This window comes from Saccostrea cucullata, unplaced genomic scaffold (genome assembly GCF_032062105.1).
Source record: "Saccostrea cucullata isolate Sc308-1 unplaced genomic scaffold, CSIRO_AGI_Scuc_v1 ctg15268, whole genome shotgun sequence".
Lineage (NCBI taxonomy): Eukaryota > Metazoa > Mollusca > Bivalvia > Ostreida > Ostreidae > Saccostrea > Saccostrea cuccullata.
In genome coordinates, this window is record NW_026918656.1 from 1 (window position 1) to 14,893 (window position 14,893).

Here is a 14,893-nt window from a genome sequence, read left to right on the forward strand (position 1 = left end):
AACAGTAAAGAAAGATATACAAGTAGGAGTATTTTCACATCAAAAAATATATCTCAAACCGAAAATGTTTTGCATTTCTAAATTTACATGTTCATACATTTATCTTTTTGATAGAAGTAAAGTTTTCTTTTCAAAAATTAACAAATTATCGATATGGTGTTAACTGATGATCAATCCAATAATTTACTAATATGTAGATTTACAGTAATCGAATCAGTATTTTTTTGCTTAGTTAAATAACTGTTCATACCCGTATCACATATCTTTTATACATATGTTTACATAAGTATCTTTTTAAAAAGTGTTTAAGGAAAAGATTCTATCCATATTTTAAATTAAAAACTTTCCAAACGTGATTTATCACAATATTATTAACATTAAAAAGATATCTAATACAAATACGAAAGATTAATAGAAGACCCCTCTGTTGAAATTTCTTAAAACTCACTTGTAAATCCGAGATACAGCTCTCTAAGGAAGCATCAATATTCAAATCAGCTACAAATGATCGGCATGTTATGTACGCCTCAGACATCTCAAACATTGTCAGACAAAAATTTTTAGCCTCTTCAAATGTCATTCTTGTCAAAGTCGTTTCTCTTTTATATCGCTGAAATAAAAAAAATATATATAAAAGAAATCTTTTAATGTGATATTATTGTAATACTTCAAATTCTTTTGTTTCAGTGGACAATGTGGACAATCAAGACTCCATTTTAGAAATGGGCTAAAAGTTACATATCGGCTAATTCTACACCTAGCGTGTAAAAGTATTGTTTGCTATGCGTTCAAAACCCCTATCAAACTATGTGAAAATTAGTACTTTATTTGTCAAATCTTTAAAGCAGTATGTTGTACATGTAGCCAAATCCTTGTTTTTTCAGTGCACTTGACGCAGTGCATGGTCACAGATCTTTGAGTCGTACGCGTAAGTGTACTTTTTGGAAGAAAAAAGCAAATTCAAAGAATTTCCGTGTCTTTGTGGATGAGATGTCATTTTATTACATATTGTGTCAAATATGAATATCATATCATATCCTATCATATGTCATTCAGAAATTATCACCGTAGGTGAATCTTTTTTTTTAAATAAGGTCAATCGTGAAGGTCAAGCAGTTAGAAATCATAGCATGCTCGAGTATATCTTGTCACAGACAACGTACATGTCAAGTATGAACTCCTTATCTCTTCTCAATCAAAAGTTATAAGAACAAGATTTGTGCATTTGTGAAACACTGATGACCCAGTATGGCTACATATCGAAGAATAAATTTTTCTTGAAAGCAAATTAAATATATTGTTACCCAAAGTAGAGTCTTCTCACAAGAAATAGGACTGTGTAATATGAAAGCCCTAGCACCACCTGTTCAAAAGTTATGGCCAAATATATGTTCTTAAAAGGTAGGTCAAACTTCAAGGTCTAAGGGTCAAAGTTTTTACTTTCTTAAAAAAGGTCTTGTCTGAAATATTACATAGGTGAAATATGAAAGCCCTAGCCCTTACCATTCAAAAAGTATGGCCAAGGTTAAAGTTTTCAAAAAGTAAGTCAAACTCCAAGGTCAAGGTAAAAAGGTCAAATCTCAGGATATCCAATGAAAGGTCTTGTCACAAGTATTAATGAATATATGAAATCTGAAAGCCCTAGCCTCAACCCGTCAAAAGTTATGGTCAAGGTTTGTTTTATTAGAGTAGGTAAAATTCCAAGGACAAATTTAAAGGGTGAAAGTTCTTGGTATCCTATTAAAGGTCTTTTCGGAAGAATTCCATATGTGAACAATGAAAGTTATAGCTCTAACCGTTCAAAAATTATTGCCAATGTTAAATTTTTTTCATAAGTACGGAAACCTCCAAGGTCAAGGTCTCAAAATAAAAGTTGGTGGTATCCAATGAAAGGTCTTGCAACAACAACTAAATATGTGAAATATGAAAGTCCTAGTATCTGTTGTATAAAAGTTATGGCCGAAGTAAAATTTTGGAGGTTTTATGTGAAAATTAGTCAAACTCCAAGGTCAAGATCTAAAGGTCAAATTTGGCGGTACCTAAAGAAAGGTCTTGTCATCAATGGTTCTACAATCCATTTTTGCTACCCTGAAGGTGATGATACTATATTTGAATCTGTCTGACCGTCCAGAAGTCTAGCTGTCCTTCTGTCTGTCTGTAACACTTTCGCTTCCTTGCGATATCTCAAAATAGCCTTTGAGCTTTTGCAATGAAATTTGAAATATAACCTTTCTGGCCTAAAAGAGACACTTATTGATTTCGAGGTCAAAATATCAAACATAAAGGTATTAGATTTTGCCTGTTTTAGCACTTTCTCTTCCCCCCGACATCTCGAGAAGCCTTTGAGCTTTTGCAATGAAATTTAATACCATTACTCTCTATAGACTCATCCGTCCCTCTTAAAGTGTCCCGCAACCTCCAACCCCAACCCCTTCTAGATCAGCGCATGCATTTCTTTTTAAGAGGAAGACATATTATCTGAATTGACTTGTTCTAAGATTTATTTGAAACAATGCAATGCTAATTATTTATGATTGCATTTAATTAAGATAAAATATCCTTGTAAATATATTGAATAAGATATACCTTTTTTTTTGTTATTTATGATCTATCAGTTATAACAATAAATTACCTCGTTTACTGAATTCTCATTTTCTAAAAAGGGATGTTTGTTAAACAGATCTAGGGTTTGCAGATGTTTAAGGTCCCGCTTTCGTCGTCTTACAGTTTCTGGATGAGTCAAACAATGATATCTTTTTCCAACCGTAAATTTACAGTCTATGACGTTCCCATAATTGCATACAGTTTTATATTGTCCAGTAGAATTATCACATTTACACACACGAGTCATTGTGGTGGAGATTGATTTTAATCTGCTGAATACATTTTGATCTTCTATTAGCAAGTTTTCCTCGCTCCTAACTCTGAAATAGAATTAAAATATTTTTTTTATTTCAACCATTGGTTTTGCGTTTGAACATGATTTTATCCAACGAGTTGTGTGTTTTATCCCACAGCCTTAAGCTTGGCAAGGGGATGGAACACAAAGAAGTGGTTTAAAAAAATGTTATAACATGTTCATCCCCTACTAATGTGTTCGGAACCTTTTAATTTTCGGTGTTCTTCACACCATAAAACCCGATGACTTCAGAGTAGCCCTGGCAGAGGCTCTGGCGAGAGTTAGCGAGACTTCAGCGAGATAGGGTAAATTATTCACGGAAATGTGGCTAGGAAGTAACTAGCACGTGGAGACATAAACATAAAAGTTATGTTGCGTTTCAGTTTTTACCACCCTATAATATCTGTAGAAATGCACTTCATTCGATCTCTCTTACATTCATTCAAACTTAAATAAGTATTTTTAAAATAAGTTTTCTGCAGCCATGCATTAAAATTTAATTTAGGACAAATATTTTTGCATGGGAACCGGGACTGTATTTTTGGCGTCAGATTAGCAAATGAAGCACCAGCATGATTTTAACTGACCAATCAGCTGAATGCAAATTGCATTTTGGTTTACTACGAATACTACAGGATTATTACGGTTGAAAAAAGGAAAATCTTTTATAATTATGGTAGTTAGATAAAAAGCATTTTTTAAATTTTCTATATTATTTTCATGCTCACAATGACAAACAATTCATTTGTCAAATAAACTGTGGAAGTCTAGATTTCTCAAAGTCATATTGCAAAGCGATTTGCGTCTGTATTAATTCCTTTGTTCAATTATTGTACAATCGGTGAATACAATTGTCAGGTGGATTCCCTGGCCAAAACACGTGATCTTGAGCATAGTTATGTAAACAAAGATTTGTCCATTTAAATGCATAAGAGATGCTGCTCGTTTTCCTTACCCTTGAAGCGCTGGCGTTCTAAACTAGACACAAACTATATTTTATTAAACATATTTTTTCTAGTTAACACAAATCTTTCATAATTTCTAATCTTTGTATTTTGTTCATAAGAATATTTTTTTTTTATTTTTCACTCCATTGACATCATCATAGATTGACCTGAAACACGTGTTCGAAGTAGAATGTTAACATGTATTTGGCGTAAACTTGCTATTCATTCAACGATTGGTCAGTTTCTCGTGGTAAGATCCTCTGTGCGCATTTATAACAATAGCCATACAAAACAAAGGTTTGTCAGTGTACATGCAGAGATGATATTACACCTATTTTTACCAGAGTATCGGTCGCTAGTGAGCTATGATTTTCGCCGTAAAGTATGATAAGGTATTATACACTTATCCACTGGTTGTGAGTGGGATAGCTCTTTTATCAAACCCGCGACAGGGAATTATTCCCCGAGGGATTGCCCGAGGGGGATAGTCCCTGTCAAGGGTTTGATAAAAGAGCTACTAGTATACCACTCACAAACAGTGGATAAGCGTTTTATTATACTGATGTATAATATAATTTCTGAAGTTTGAAATTTTTTTGGAGTAAGATAATCTGAAATCCTGATGACGTCACAATGCTACTGAAGTCATTATGACATCATCAGTCAACAGATTTATCGCTGGAAATCAAAATTGGAGGCAAAAATTGCATGAAATTTTTCCGAGGGTGGATAGCAAAAACTATACCCCGGGGTATAGCTTTGCTATACATGAACTATAAAAGATAGCTATTTTACCTTCTGAACTTTATATGGGAAACATTTTAACAGAATTATAATAAATATTGTTATTTTAAGCCCCCCTTTAGCCACACTTTTTCAGTGTAAATCGTGAAAGTCTTTCAGAAAGGTCTGGAAACACATTTTTACAGGACATACAGACTATAGCATTTCCTGTTTACTGCCAATTTTATTTATAAAACCAGTTTTACCCTATAACCTTTGAATAGGTCAACCTTAACCACGTGCCTTGAATTTAAATCACAATAACATTAGTAGGGGTGTGTTTTGCACATAACTTAATGAATTTTTTTGTGCTAGTTTATGTCTGTTTCTCATTCCATAATGCATGTCTTGATCAAATTTATGCAAAAGCATTATGAGGTCACAACATTGGATATATTTTTGTGAGCTGTATCTTTTTTGTAAAGGAGTAAACATATGATAGTTGCATTTCAATGGTAGTTCACAAACCATCATCAATTCATGTCATAAAACAGTACTTTATTACTCAGGCAACTATTTGTTAAAAAATGCATTTTTATTTTTACCTGGATAAGCTTTAATAGATAGTACGAAGCCTTTCCTGTGTGAAAATGTTTGGTCCTAATTGCTTTTAAGAAATGAAAAGTGATTCAAATATTGATCTTACATCCAAGTACTCGAAAAAAAGTCTGGTCTCCTCGTGATATTAGTAGGATACTGAAAATTATTCCTTCCTGTAAATTCATTTTCTTTCTTTCCATCCATAATGCCGCAAAGTCCTCTGGTATTTCCTATATCCGACGTTGATGGATAAATGCCTGCATTTAAAAACCAACCAGTTTCGTTTCGCCAGTTAATAGAAATTTTAACTCTTGTTCCTGTTGGTAGCAACACCTACAACAATTTAATTCTAAACTTCAAAAGACAAAAACACCATTGCATTTTTATATTTACTTATAAGCATAATATAATGACTGCATTGCGGAAGCATATGAAAATTGTAATGTAACTGAATCACTACCTCATATAGACGATCAGCCTTCTTCACTACTTTCAAAACGCTGTCATCACAGAGTGGAAAATTGATGATTTCCCTTTGTCTGCCGCACATATCTATAGTAAACACGTCCCGTCCTGATCTCACCGCTACTGCACAATTACAGGTTGCACCATGAGTACACATAAAATGTTTTTCCTGTACCTTTTAATTAAAGGGAAAAAAATCATTTTCATTTACTGTTTATAATGCATCGCTCATAAAAAAATTTTAATATACAACTCCTTTAATTTTTTCAATACAGTCATCCATAAAAGGATAATTCGAATTTTACAATTTTGATATGAAACCGTCAGCCATAAAAATATTGAACGGATAAATAAAATCAATGCAAAGTCTTATTATCTCCATTTTGTTTTCAATTTCAAAAATTAAATTGTAACAAATTTATTTTCTTAAACATTACTAAACATTATATTTTGACATCATTATATACAAAAAATACTTTTAACAAGGATCAGGTTTGCTGTCCACTATATTCAGATTGAAGTCTACATTTCACATTTCCTACAGATATTCCAAACGGTATATATACTATTATAAAAAAGAAGATAATGTAGTTTATGATCGAAAGGCATAGGGAACCGTGCTGTATATTAGCAATTCCTTAACGGGGAAACATTTCCAAAGAAATTCATAATCAAAACACATCAATCACAGTCTCACAATCTGCATGGGATGCTAGACACATAATATTCAGGTTATTATCTTTTTTATTTAAAAAGATGAATTTCATATAAATATGTAAATATTTTTTCATGTGAATTTCATGTAAATAAGTGAATTGTGATATTACATTACAAAAAAACTTTCTTGTGAAGTTTTCTCTGCGTGTTATTCATGGGATATGCTTTTCATATAAAATTCATATAGATTTTATGTCTAAATCACTTGAAGTTTTTAGATAAATTCTAGTTGTTTTGTTTTTCGTCTCTTTTTCAGAATTCACTAGAAACTCGTGAATTTCATAGTATAAAATTTATGTGAGCAATTTTTGGCTGTGTAGTGATGACTAAGGGTATTGTGCCACAAATTTACATGCCTCTGAATTCAAAGGTTAAAGCCACTGTCGGCAAGACGAGACTATCAAGTTGTTGCTGGTCTTGTCACAGCGCAGTACTACCGGGACAACATCTTTGCACCCCATGTTGTGCCGTTTGCAATTCGTTATGGTCGCCCTATCGTTTTTCTAGTTGTCAATGCCAGATCTTATAGGTCCATGATCGTTACAGATTATCTTTTACAACAGAATGTCACCACATTACCATGGCCCACACACAGTCTGGACATTTCCTCTATCGAGCCTACCTGGGAAATTGCTTGGACAGCAGCTATGCCAACGTCAACAACCTCCTAATGTCCAAGAACTTGCAGCATTGCAACAAGAATGGAATAGCGTTCCCCAAAATGACCTGGGACCCCTCGTTATGAGTATATCACGCCAAAGCATTTCTGGCCAACTGAGGAGGTTTTACCGGCTACTGACTCTGTTTCACAGTGGTGGTAAATTTGATGTGTGTCCCTGTGTTGGTGTCGGCCCTTATTCTGGAGATTTTGTTCTCTACTGACTTACACAGGGTTTCGAATAAATTGACTAATGTATTTCTGTTATTTGCTTCCTTCCTGACCTCATAATCTGCATTACATTGTCCTTGAAAATCAAATACCCCTTCCTTTTTGAATTGTATGTAAACAAACCGTACAGTACCTTGGTATTGAACAACTAAATAAAAATCCTCTTAGGGGACTCCGACCCTCAGCCAGGAAGGACAACTCTTTAATTTATAATTTAATTCAAAAAGTCTTTAAATGAAGCTTGAAAATTAAATATTTTCATGCAAAAATTTTCATTATTTGCCTCTCAATGTGCTTCAAGGTTCTTTGCAAGGCTCCATAAATCACTTCTAATTTCATATCATGTTAATATACATTGATATCTAAAACTGCTTTTTCAGGATAAAAATTTCTACTTTTAATTAGACCTTTCTGAGAAGTTCAAAGAACCTTGAAGCACATTGAGAGGCATATAATGAAAATTGTTGCATGAAAAGATTTAATTTTCAAGCTTCATTTAAAGACTTTTTGAATTAAATTATAAATTAATGAGTTGTCCTTTCTGGCTGAGGGTCGGAGTCCCTTAAGAGTTCTTGCTTTTCTTTTTGTCCACCGTTTTTACTGAAAGTGGGGTTATTATTTTTTGTATTTTGGGGGGTTTGTCCGTCAGTCTGTCTTTCTGTCTGTATGTAGCGTTTACGTTTCCGCGCGATATTTTGATAAGCCTTTGGGCTTTTAAATTGCAATGAAATTTTGCCGAGCAAATCCCTGTGGCATAGAAAAGACCCATTTGGTTCCTGTGGTCAAAAAACAAAGGTCAAGATACAAAAAATCAATTACATTGTATTCTCTCTGTTTAACAATTTCTTTTCCGAGCAATATCTCAAAAAGCCTCTGATCTATTGCGGTGAACATTTATACCACGCCTTCTTATGGTCTAAGATAAAAGCTGTTTCTTTGGAGGTCATAAGGTCAAAGTCGTGAATTTAAACATTCTGTCCGTTTGTAAAACTTATTTCCGAGCGATATCTCAAGAAGCTTTTGAGCTTTTGCAATGACATTTTATATCATATCTGCCTATGGTACCAACCACCCTTTTTATAGTGCACCGCCTCTTCCCCTTTAAACTCCTAGAAAATAGCATCCTTTTCGTTTTTGCCTTAAGCAGGGGAAATAAATTCTCTGAATTAGCTTATTCTACTTTCAACTACAGTCTCGCTGGACAAGTCAATGCTAGCGATGTTAATAAAGTTGAAATGAAAACCTTAAAACATTCGGTGTAAAAGGTCCTATATTCAGGAAGCCCCGAATGGGCGACAGGACTTAATTTCCCTTTTGAATTCTGTCGAAGACTATGCCAAATAGTGGGCTAAACATAAAAGGAAGACCTCAACACTTCGTTTAATGCTTTAGATATGTATTCGAGATTTGTACAAGAAAATTAAAAGGCAAAATGTGAACCATATATATCCTTCCTTTTTAATTTAACTGGATGTGATGAAAGGGATAGAGAGCCTACATGAACAGTACGTTATGGCTGCAACAGGCAAGGCTAGTTGTATTATTTTATCAGTCACTGTATTTTGGTATAGTATGTCTGATATCCTAAAATATTCTCACAGTTCACTTTAAAAGAAATTCTTCAAAATCAAAATTAAATATTTGATGCTTTTCATATACAGTAGAAGTACTTTTTTCCGCATGGTATTAATTTACGCCATGTACATGGTCACAAAATTTCTGCGAAATTTGTCCAAGCGTACTTCATATAAATGTAAGGCAGATAGTGACAATCTAGGAAATCCACGTAAATTTCTACCCCGCGGATTAATCAGAAATTGAGATTTTGCGAAATAATGACCCATCGGAAAAAAGTACGTTTAAAGTACTTCAAAACCATGGTGAGTTCGATCTACCCTACATGTACTGGAATCCTAAACTTTCTTGAAAATCCGACAAATGAAGGATGCATCGCTGGGTTCAGCATATGCTCCACGAAGCCTTTATCTTTACTCCTTGCAAAAATATCAACTTTTTCATTAAGACACTTCAAACGCACTGTCCATCAACATATTCTGGAAGTATTGTTATTCAGATGTGGATCCTCAAAAACCATCAACAAACTTTTAAAAACTTTAAAATCACTAAATGTTTTCAAAATCTATGACATCTATTCGTATGACTTTAGTAAAAATTCTTCACGATAAAATAAAATCAAGACTTAATCATATCTATCATCTCTATGAAAAAAACTTTTCCATTGCCAAATATACTCATTTATGTAGTTATATTTTACTATCACGTGCTAATTGTAGTCTCCCAACTTATTTGTCTCTCGAAAGTAAGTTCCGCGTAAGAACGATCAATATTTAATGCGAGGCATGCTAATCGCTAATAAGATGAAATTGTAGGGTTTTATAAGTCGGCATTTCGTACATTTAATAGTCCTTATACATGTTATGACTTTGTTACCAAATATAATCTATCAATGAGTCGTATTTTGGGATGACCTGTTTCATACCCATTAGTTAGCCATCTGATTATATACTGAATTTGCTACAAAATGTTCCGTTTTACAATTAAATATATAGGCAACACGACAGATGTAACCGCTCCTAGGGTATGCTTATTCCTCTTAGGCAACTGATCTCACCTCTTGAATTCGCATGGGTTCATGTTTTATACCCTTTTTCAAATACTTACATTGTTAATGGATGTTTTAGGTCAATTGATGTTCGTTATCTCGACTTTTTTGCAATTTGCCAAGCATATGTTATGCATTTTGTTTATGTTTTCTTATACTAAGTCAATCAACTTACCTCTTGATTATAAAGGTCATTTTTATACAGAATGAAGGTCCCAGGCAACATGCATTGATACCATACACTAAAAAGTGTTTTTTAAAAATGTAATTATGGAATAATTATATAATTTTGTTTTTGGTTTTATGATATTAACATTTATAAGCAATTAAGCTATTTTATTATTTGTGGTTTTATCTATGACACAAAAATCTGAACATGTAAATATTCCAATAAAAAAAATCCAATATAATGATAAATATCACTTGTGTTAAAATATATAATCACAGTTGCAATCATTTCTAAATTTAACGAGGCCCGATCTAGTTGAAAATTACGAAAACGGAATGACAAAAAATTTTAATTCTTGGAATTATATTTGTATGTTTTATGCTTAGAAAAATTCGAATGAAATTTTGTTACCTTGCCTTTATTGTAGTCAAATGGGGGCACTGTCAAGATATGGGCCATTTTTCGTGTTTTTATACACAATTATATACTAAAACTCTCCAATAAACCAAGAAATTGAAAATTTAAAAACAAATAAATGATGAAATGCTTTGTTTTTTTTTTTTTACATGTATCAAGCAATTTTCATTCTTCTTTTAAAAAATGTAAAGGAAATTGGAGGTAGCCTTTATTGCAGTGGAAAGAGGGCATGTCAAAACACAAAATTTGGATTTATTTTATCCAAGTAGGTATTTTATAAGTCGCAATGGGTTCACATAACATCAACAAACGATTGCAATATTGTATTAGTTTCTAAAAAAAAAAAATAATTCTTATACATGTAATATGAAATAATTTTCTCGCCATGCTGTATTTTTTTCTTAACACGCGACGTTCTTTTACGTGGTAAAAAGGGGGAGAGGGAGGAGGGGGGTTAAAGGCGACAAAATTACTATTTTTACTAATATTATATTATATAGAAAAAATAAAATATTTCAGAGGTTGCATTTAAATGATTCATAGACTTATTTTTTTTAACTGAAGCTAATCCATGCATATTTAAGTCCTCAATAAAAAGAATGTGTATAAACACATCAACATGTTCAAGGAGAAAGACTAAAATCGTTTACTTTTGGTTGCAGTGTTTGTTTGTTTTTTTAACTCACAAATTGAAATAAAATAAAACAAAATTACTGAATCTGTACCGAAAAATGGATACTTCAAAATTAATTATGTTCCAACGTTGTTTATTAATTTAAACAAATATTTTTAAAAAATGTAAATAATAGAAATGTCAGTTTTCAACATACACAGTCTATATAGAGCTACCAGGTTAGCAAGATCAGCGAAACATTTAGCTCTATTTGACGTCATTTAAATTGTGACGTTATTGTGTTCAATTGTGACGGCAGTCAAGGGTATTGTGGCGTGCCTGAGTCGACGCTGCGTTAAAGTGTATGCACAGATCAAGTAGATTGGGCCTCGTTCAATAGAATTCTCAAAGCAGGTAACTGTGAGCTTTGAATATTAAAAGCTTCATTTTTTTTGCAAAAAAATACATTATATATTTGTATTTCAATATCATTTTCCAAAAGACAAAAAAAAAAAAAAAAAAAAAAAAAAAAAAAAAAAAAAAAAAAAAAAAAAATAAAAAAAAAATAGAAATAAAGAGAGAGAAAAAATGATATAAACTTTAGAATTTCTTTTGAATATAAAATCAAAACCATTTCTTCATTTGACTTGTTGTACATGCATTGAAATCATCATTGAGTGTAAACTTATATCGTATTCATTTAAACGGTAAAAAGAAATATTCTCAAATAGCTCACTTGTCAAAGGTAAAGATGTGTGGATCTGTTACCGAGAAACAACTCTTGCCTTTCCACAGTGTCTTGTTATCAACTATCATAACCTGAAGTAAACATTGATATTTTAGTCATTTGTATTACAAGGTTAGCCATATAATTGATTTTATTTTTCAAAGCAAAAACTTTTCATTTATAAATATATATTTAAATAAATATCATTTATAAGAAGTACATGTTTAAGATAAAAAAAAAACCCTTCTGATTTCAATTGGCATATTTCTATGAAACGTTTTGCATTTGTGAATTCCTGCTGGAAATATAAAAGAAATGCTAAGTATAGATTTACCTGAACGTCTGGGAGAAGGACATCTTCGAAAATTTTAGTTGGAGACAATTGTCCACCCTGCGTACCTACTGTCTGAAGTCTCAGTATCAGATGTGTATCGGGAGTATAATCACCATCATCATCGTTGTAAAATGTAAAGTTCTGAATACCTTTCCATTCATCGGTATCGTATTTCCATCTCTCGCTATACTTATATGATGTTATATTTATGGCACAATTATATCTCCTGCTGTCTTCACATGATACATGTGATCCATTATGAACAGCAGAATTTATATAAAGAACCGACTCTTTTTCATCCTTGTCCAGCACTAAAGTCTGATCAGCAAATGGGATGGTAAGTTGAAATGGGATTATTGCTTTTTGATTTTTTTCGATTACAATTCTCTGTCTTAAAAGCTGAAAATGATAAATAAATATATAAGGAAATTTTTTCAACCATCATCTTTACAGGATTTTACTAATTTTTGATACCATTAATATTTTCAAAATTTTAACAATACCTTTGATCATTGTAATATTTTAAATTTACATGATAAAAATGTGTCGCAAAATCCATAATTATTTAAATGACTGTTATATTTTGTTATGTATACATGTAAGGGGGTATCGGATAAATCGTTGAAACTTTTCTAAAATAAAAAAAAAATAACACTGTGTTTTAAATTGTTTACAAATATTTACTACATTGATACATTTTTTCTAGAATGACAATAATAAATAATAACTTGAGAAAAAAAACGATAATCATTTTCCCCAATTTCATCTATTTTAAGATATATTTAATTTGAAACCTAATGTATGCACGTGTGTCTTATATGTACAAATTATGATTTTATAATATGTTTTTGACATCGATAACTTTTACTTATATCCACTCTTTTTCTTCATCGAGTAAATACTAGTACATGTAACGACATATGCAAATGTGATCGCTTAATCTTTCTTGAAAAATTTTTCCTGGTGCATTATTTTGCAATAAAATGCACAACGTCCGTAGTTTACCTGATGACCCTCATATATTACATGTATACCTTACCTTTATTCCTGCAAAAAATAATGGACTGGATTTCGAGGAACATGGGGAATCTGCTGGTCTAAATTTGGCTCCAACCACACAATGTATCTGCGTATATTTGATGTTTAAGTATGCATCAACATTTTATTAAATATTCTCTATATCTTTCAATATGGGATGATCAAGCTTAATAACTTATCTACTTTTTCTCTCAAGTTTACCATTTACTGTATTTTTGTCTCTATTGAACAATGAATGTATGTATTTTAAGCTGGTTTCCTAAAAAAATGGAAGACGTGTCAATGGTAGAGTACTAAATATTGAAATAACTTACCATAGATCCTGCCTTTCCTTTAATTTGGAGGATTTCGCTGGCACTAAGAAGTGCTTTCGTCCTTTTGTCAGTGGCCAGTGTTTGATTTCTGATGGCTTCTTTGTTATCAATGTACCAATTAACTTCATAAAAAATGTTTTCTTCATTGATGGGCGTAAAGTTACAAATAAGATTCACTGATGGTATATGAGTGCGATCAGTTGCTGTTTCATTAGGATGTGACGTCCAAGAAACACCGTGATAGGATACAGATAAATTTGTAGGTACTCCTTCCACACCTACATTGAAACGTATAAATGAAGGAACTGCTAATCTGCATATGTAAACAGCAATTTCTTTCATAAAAGTAAACATTCTATGATAACAAGTCACGAATTATATTTTACCATCGACATTTTTAATAAGTTATCAATTTAAAAAAAAATGTTTTTATTAGTTGTCATTTTATATCAAGTTATTATTCTGCAAATAAACAGCTATACACATATCATTTTAATTAACTGCCTCTATTATGATTACTTACAAGTTGAGCTTGGTTCTGAAATTAAAAGAAAGAGAAAAGTTGATTGCATTTTATCGCTTATACAAACCAAAAAAGTACATAAATCTACAGATTTATTCAGATAGATTTCACGGTAAGAAAAGACAATTAAAAGTAGTAAAGAAAAACATTCTTACGAAAGCAATATGCTGAATTACAAGAACTCAAAGGCGTTAACTCGTAAACAGCAAAGAAACCGCAGTTTTTAACCATAATGGTATGAGATTGTACACATTTGTTCTGAAATCCAACTCGACAAACTGTTCTCCTTGCCATTGTTCCATTCTCTGGGAGGGTTCCTGTTTAGATCAAACAATTAAGAACGTAGTTGAAGGTACTTTCATACTCTAATATGTTTTGGATCCTGAGGATTTTTCCATAAACATTGGCATTGATAATATGCTTTCCATTTTTAGCAAAAAAATTAAAAATACTAGCATCTATTTGATAATCTAAAATAGATGCCTTTATTTTATGAGAAAAGAAATCGGGTTCGATGAATATGATATAGAGATTCCATTAGTAACATCGGGTTCGGGCTCCCTCTTATATCCGGTTGCTGAACAGGGAACAGACAAAGATACATCCAGAGAATAAACAGTGAAAATACAACAAATCGACTGGTAAAAACTGATTCTTGTAATTGATTTTGTAACTTTAGATAACATTTTATACAAGATTATCATCCATGGAAAATAATTTTTATATTTAAATGAACGATGACCTTGGATTGTAGTCTGGTGCATTAAGCACATGGTAGATTTTTAGAAAAAGCTGATTAAGAATTCGGGGAAATTTATTGTTTTTATAATCTTGGAAATATTTTAACGTGTAATATAAGAAAGATATAGGACGTAACGTTTACGTTAATTTCTGG

General features: G+C 32.0%; 1 protein-coding gene across 1 annotated transcript; it reads right to left on the reverse strand.

Annotated features, from left to right (window-relative positions):
- Window positions 1-448: 448 nt before the first annotated feature.
- On the reverse strand, window positions 449-14,315 carry LOC134269227 (von Willebrand factor D and EGF domain-containing protein-like; the record flags this gene model as incomplete). The annotated part of the gene is made up of 11 exons (XM_062751438.1): window positions 449-610; window positions 2,633-2,924; window positions 5,276-5,502; window positions 5,630-5,809; window positions 10,039-10,105; window positions 11,799-11,881; window positions 12,124-12,522; window positions 13,163-13,249; window positions 13,476-13,753; window positions 13,999-14,013; window positions 14,154-14,315. Coding segments are annotated over 11 exons (1,952 nt in total), but the record flags the coding sequence as incomplete, so codon positions are not given.
- Window positions 14,316-14,893: the final 578 nt, after the last annotated feature.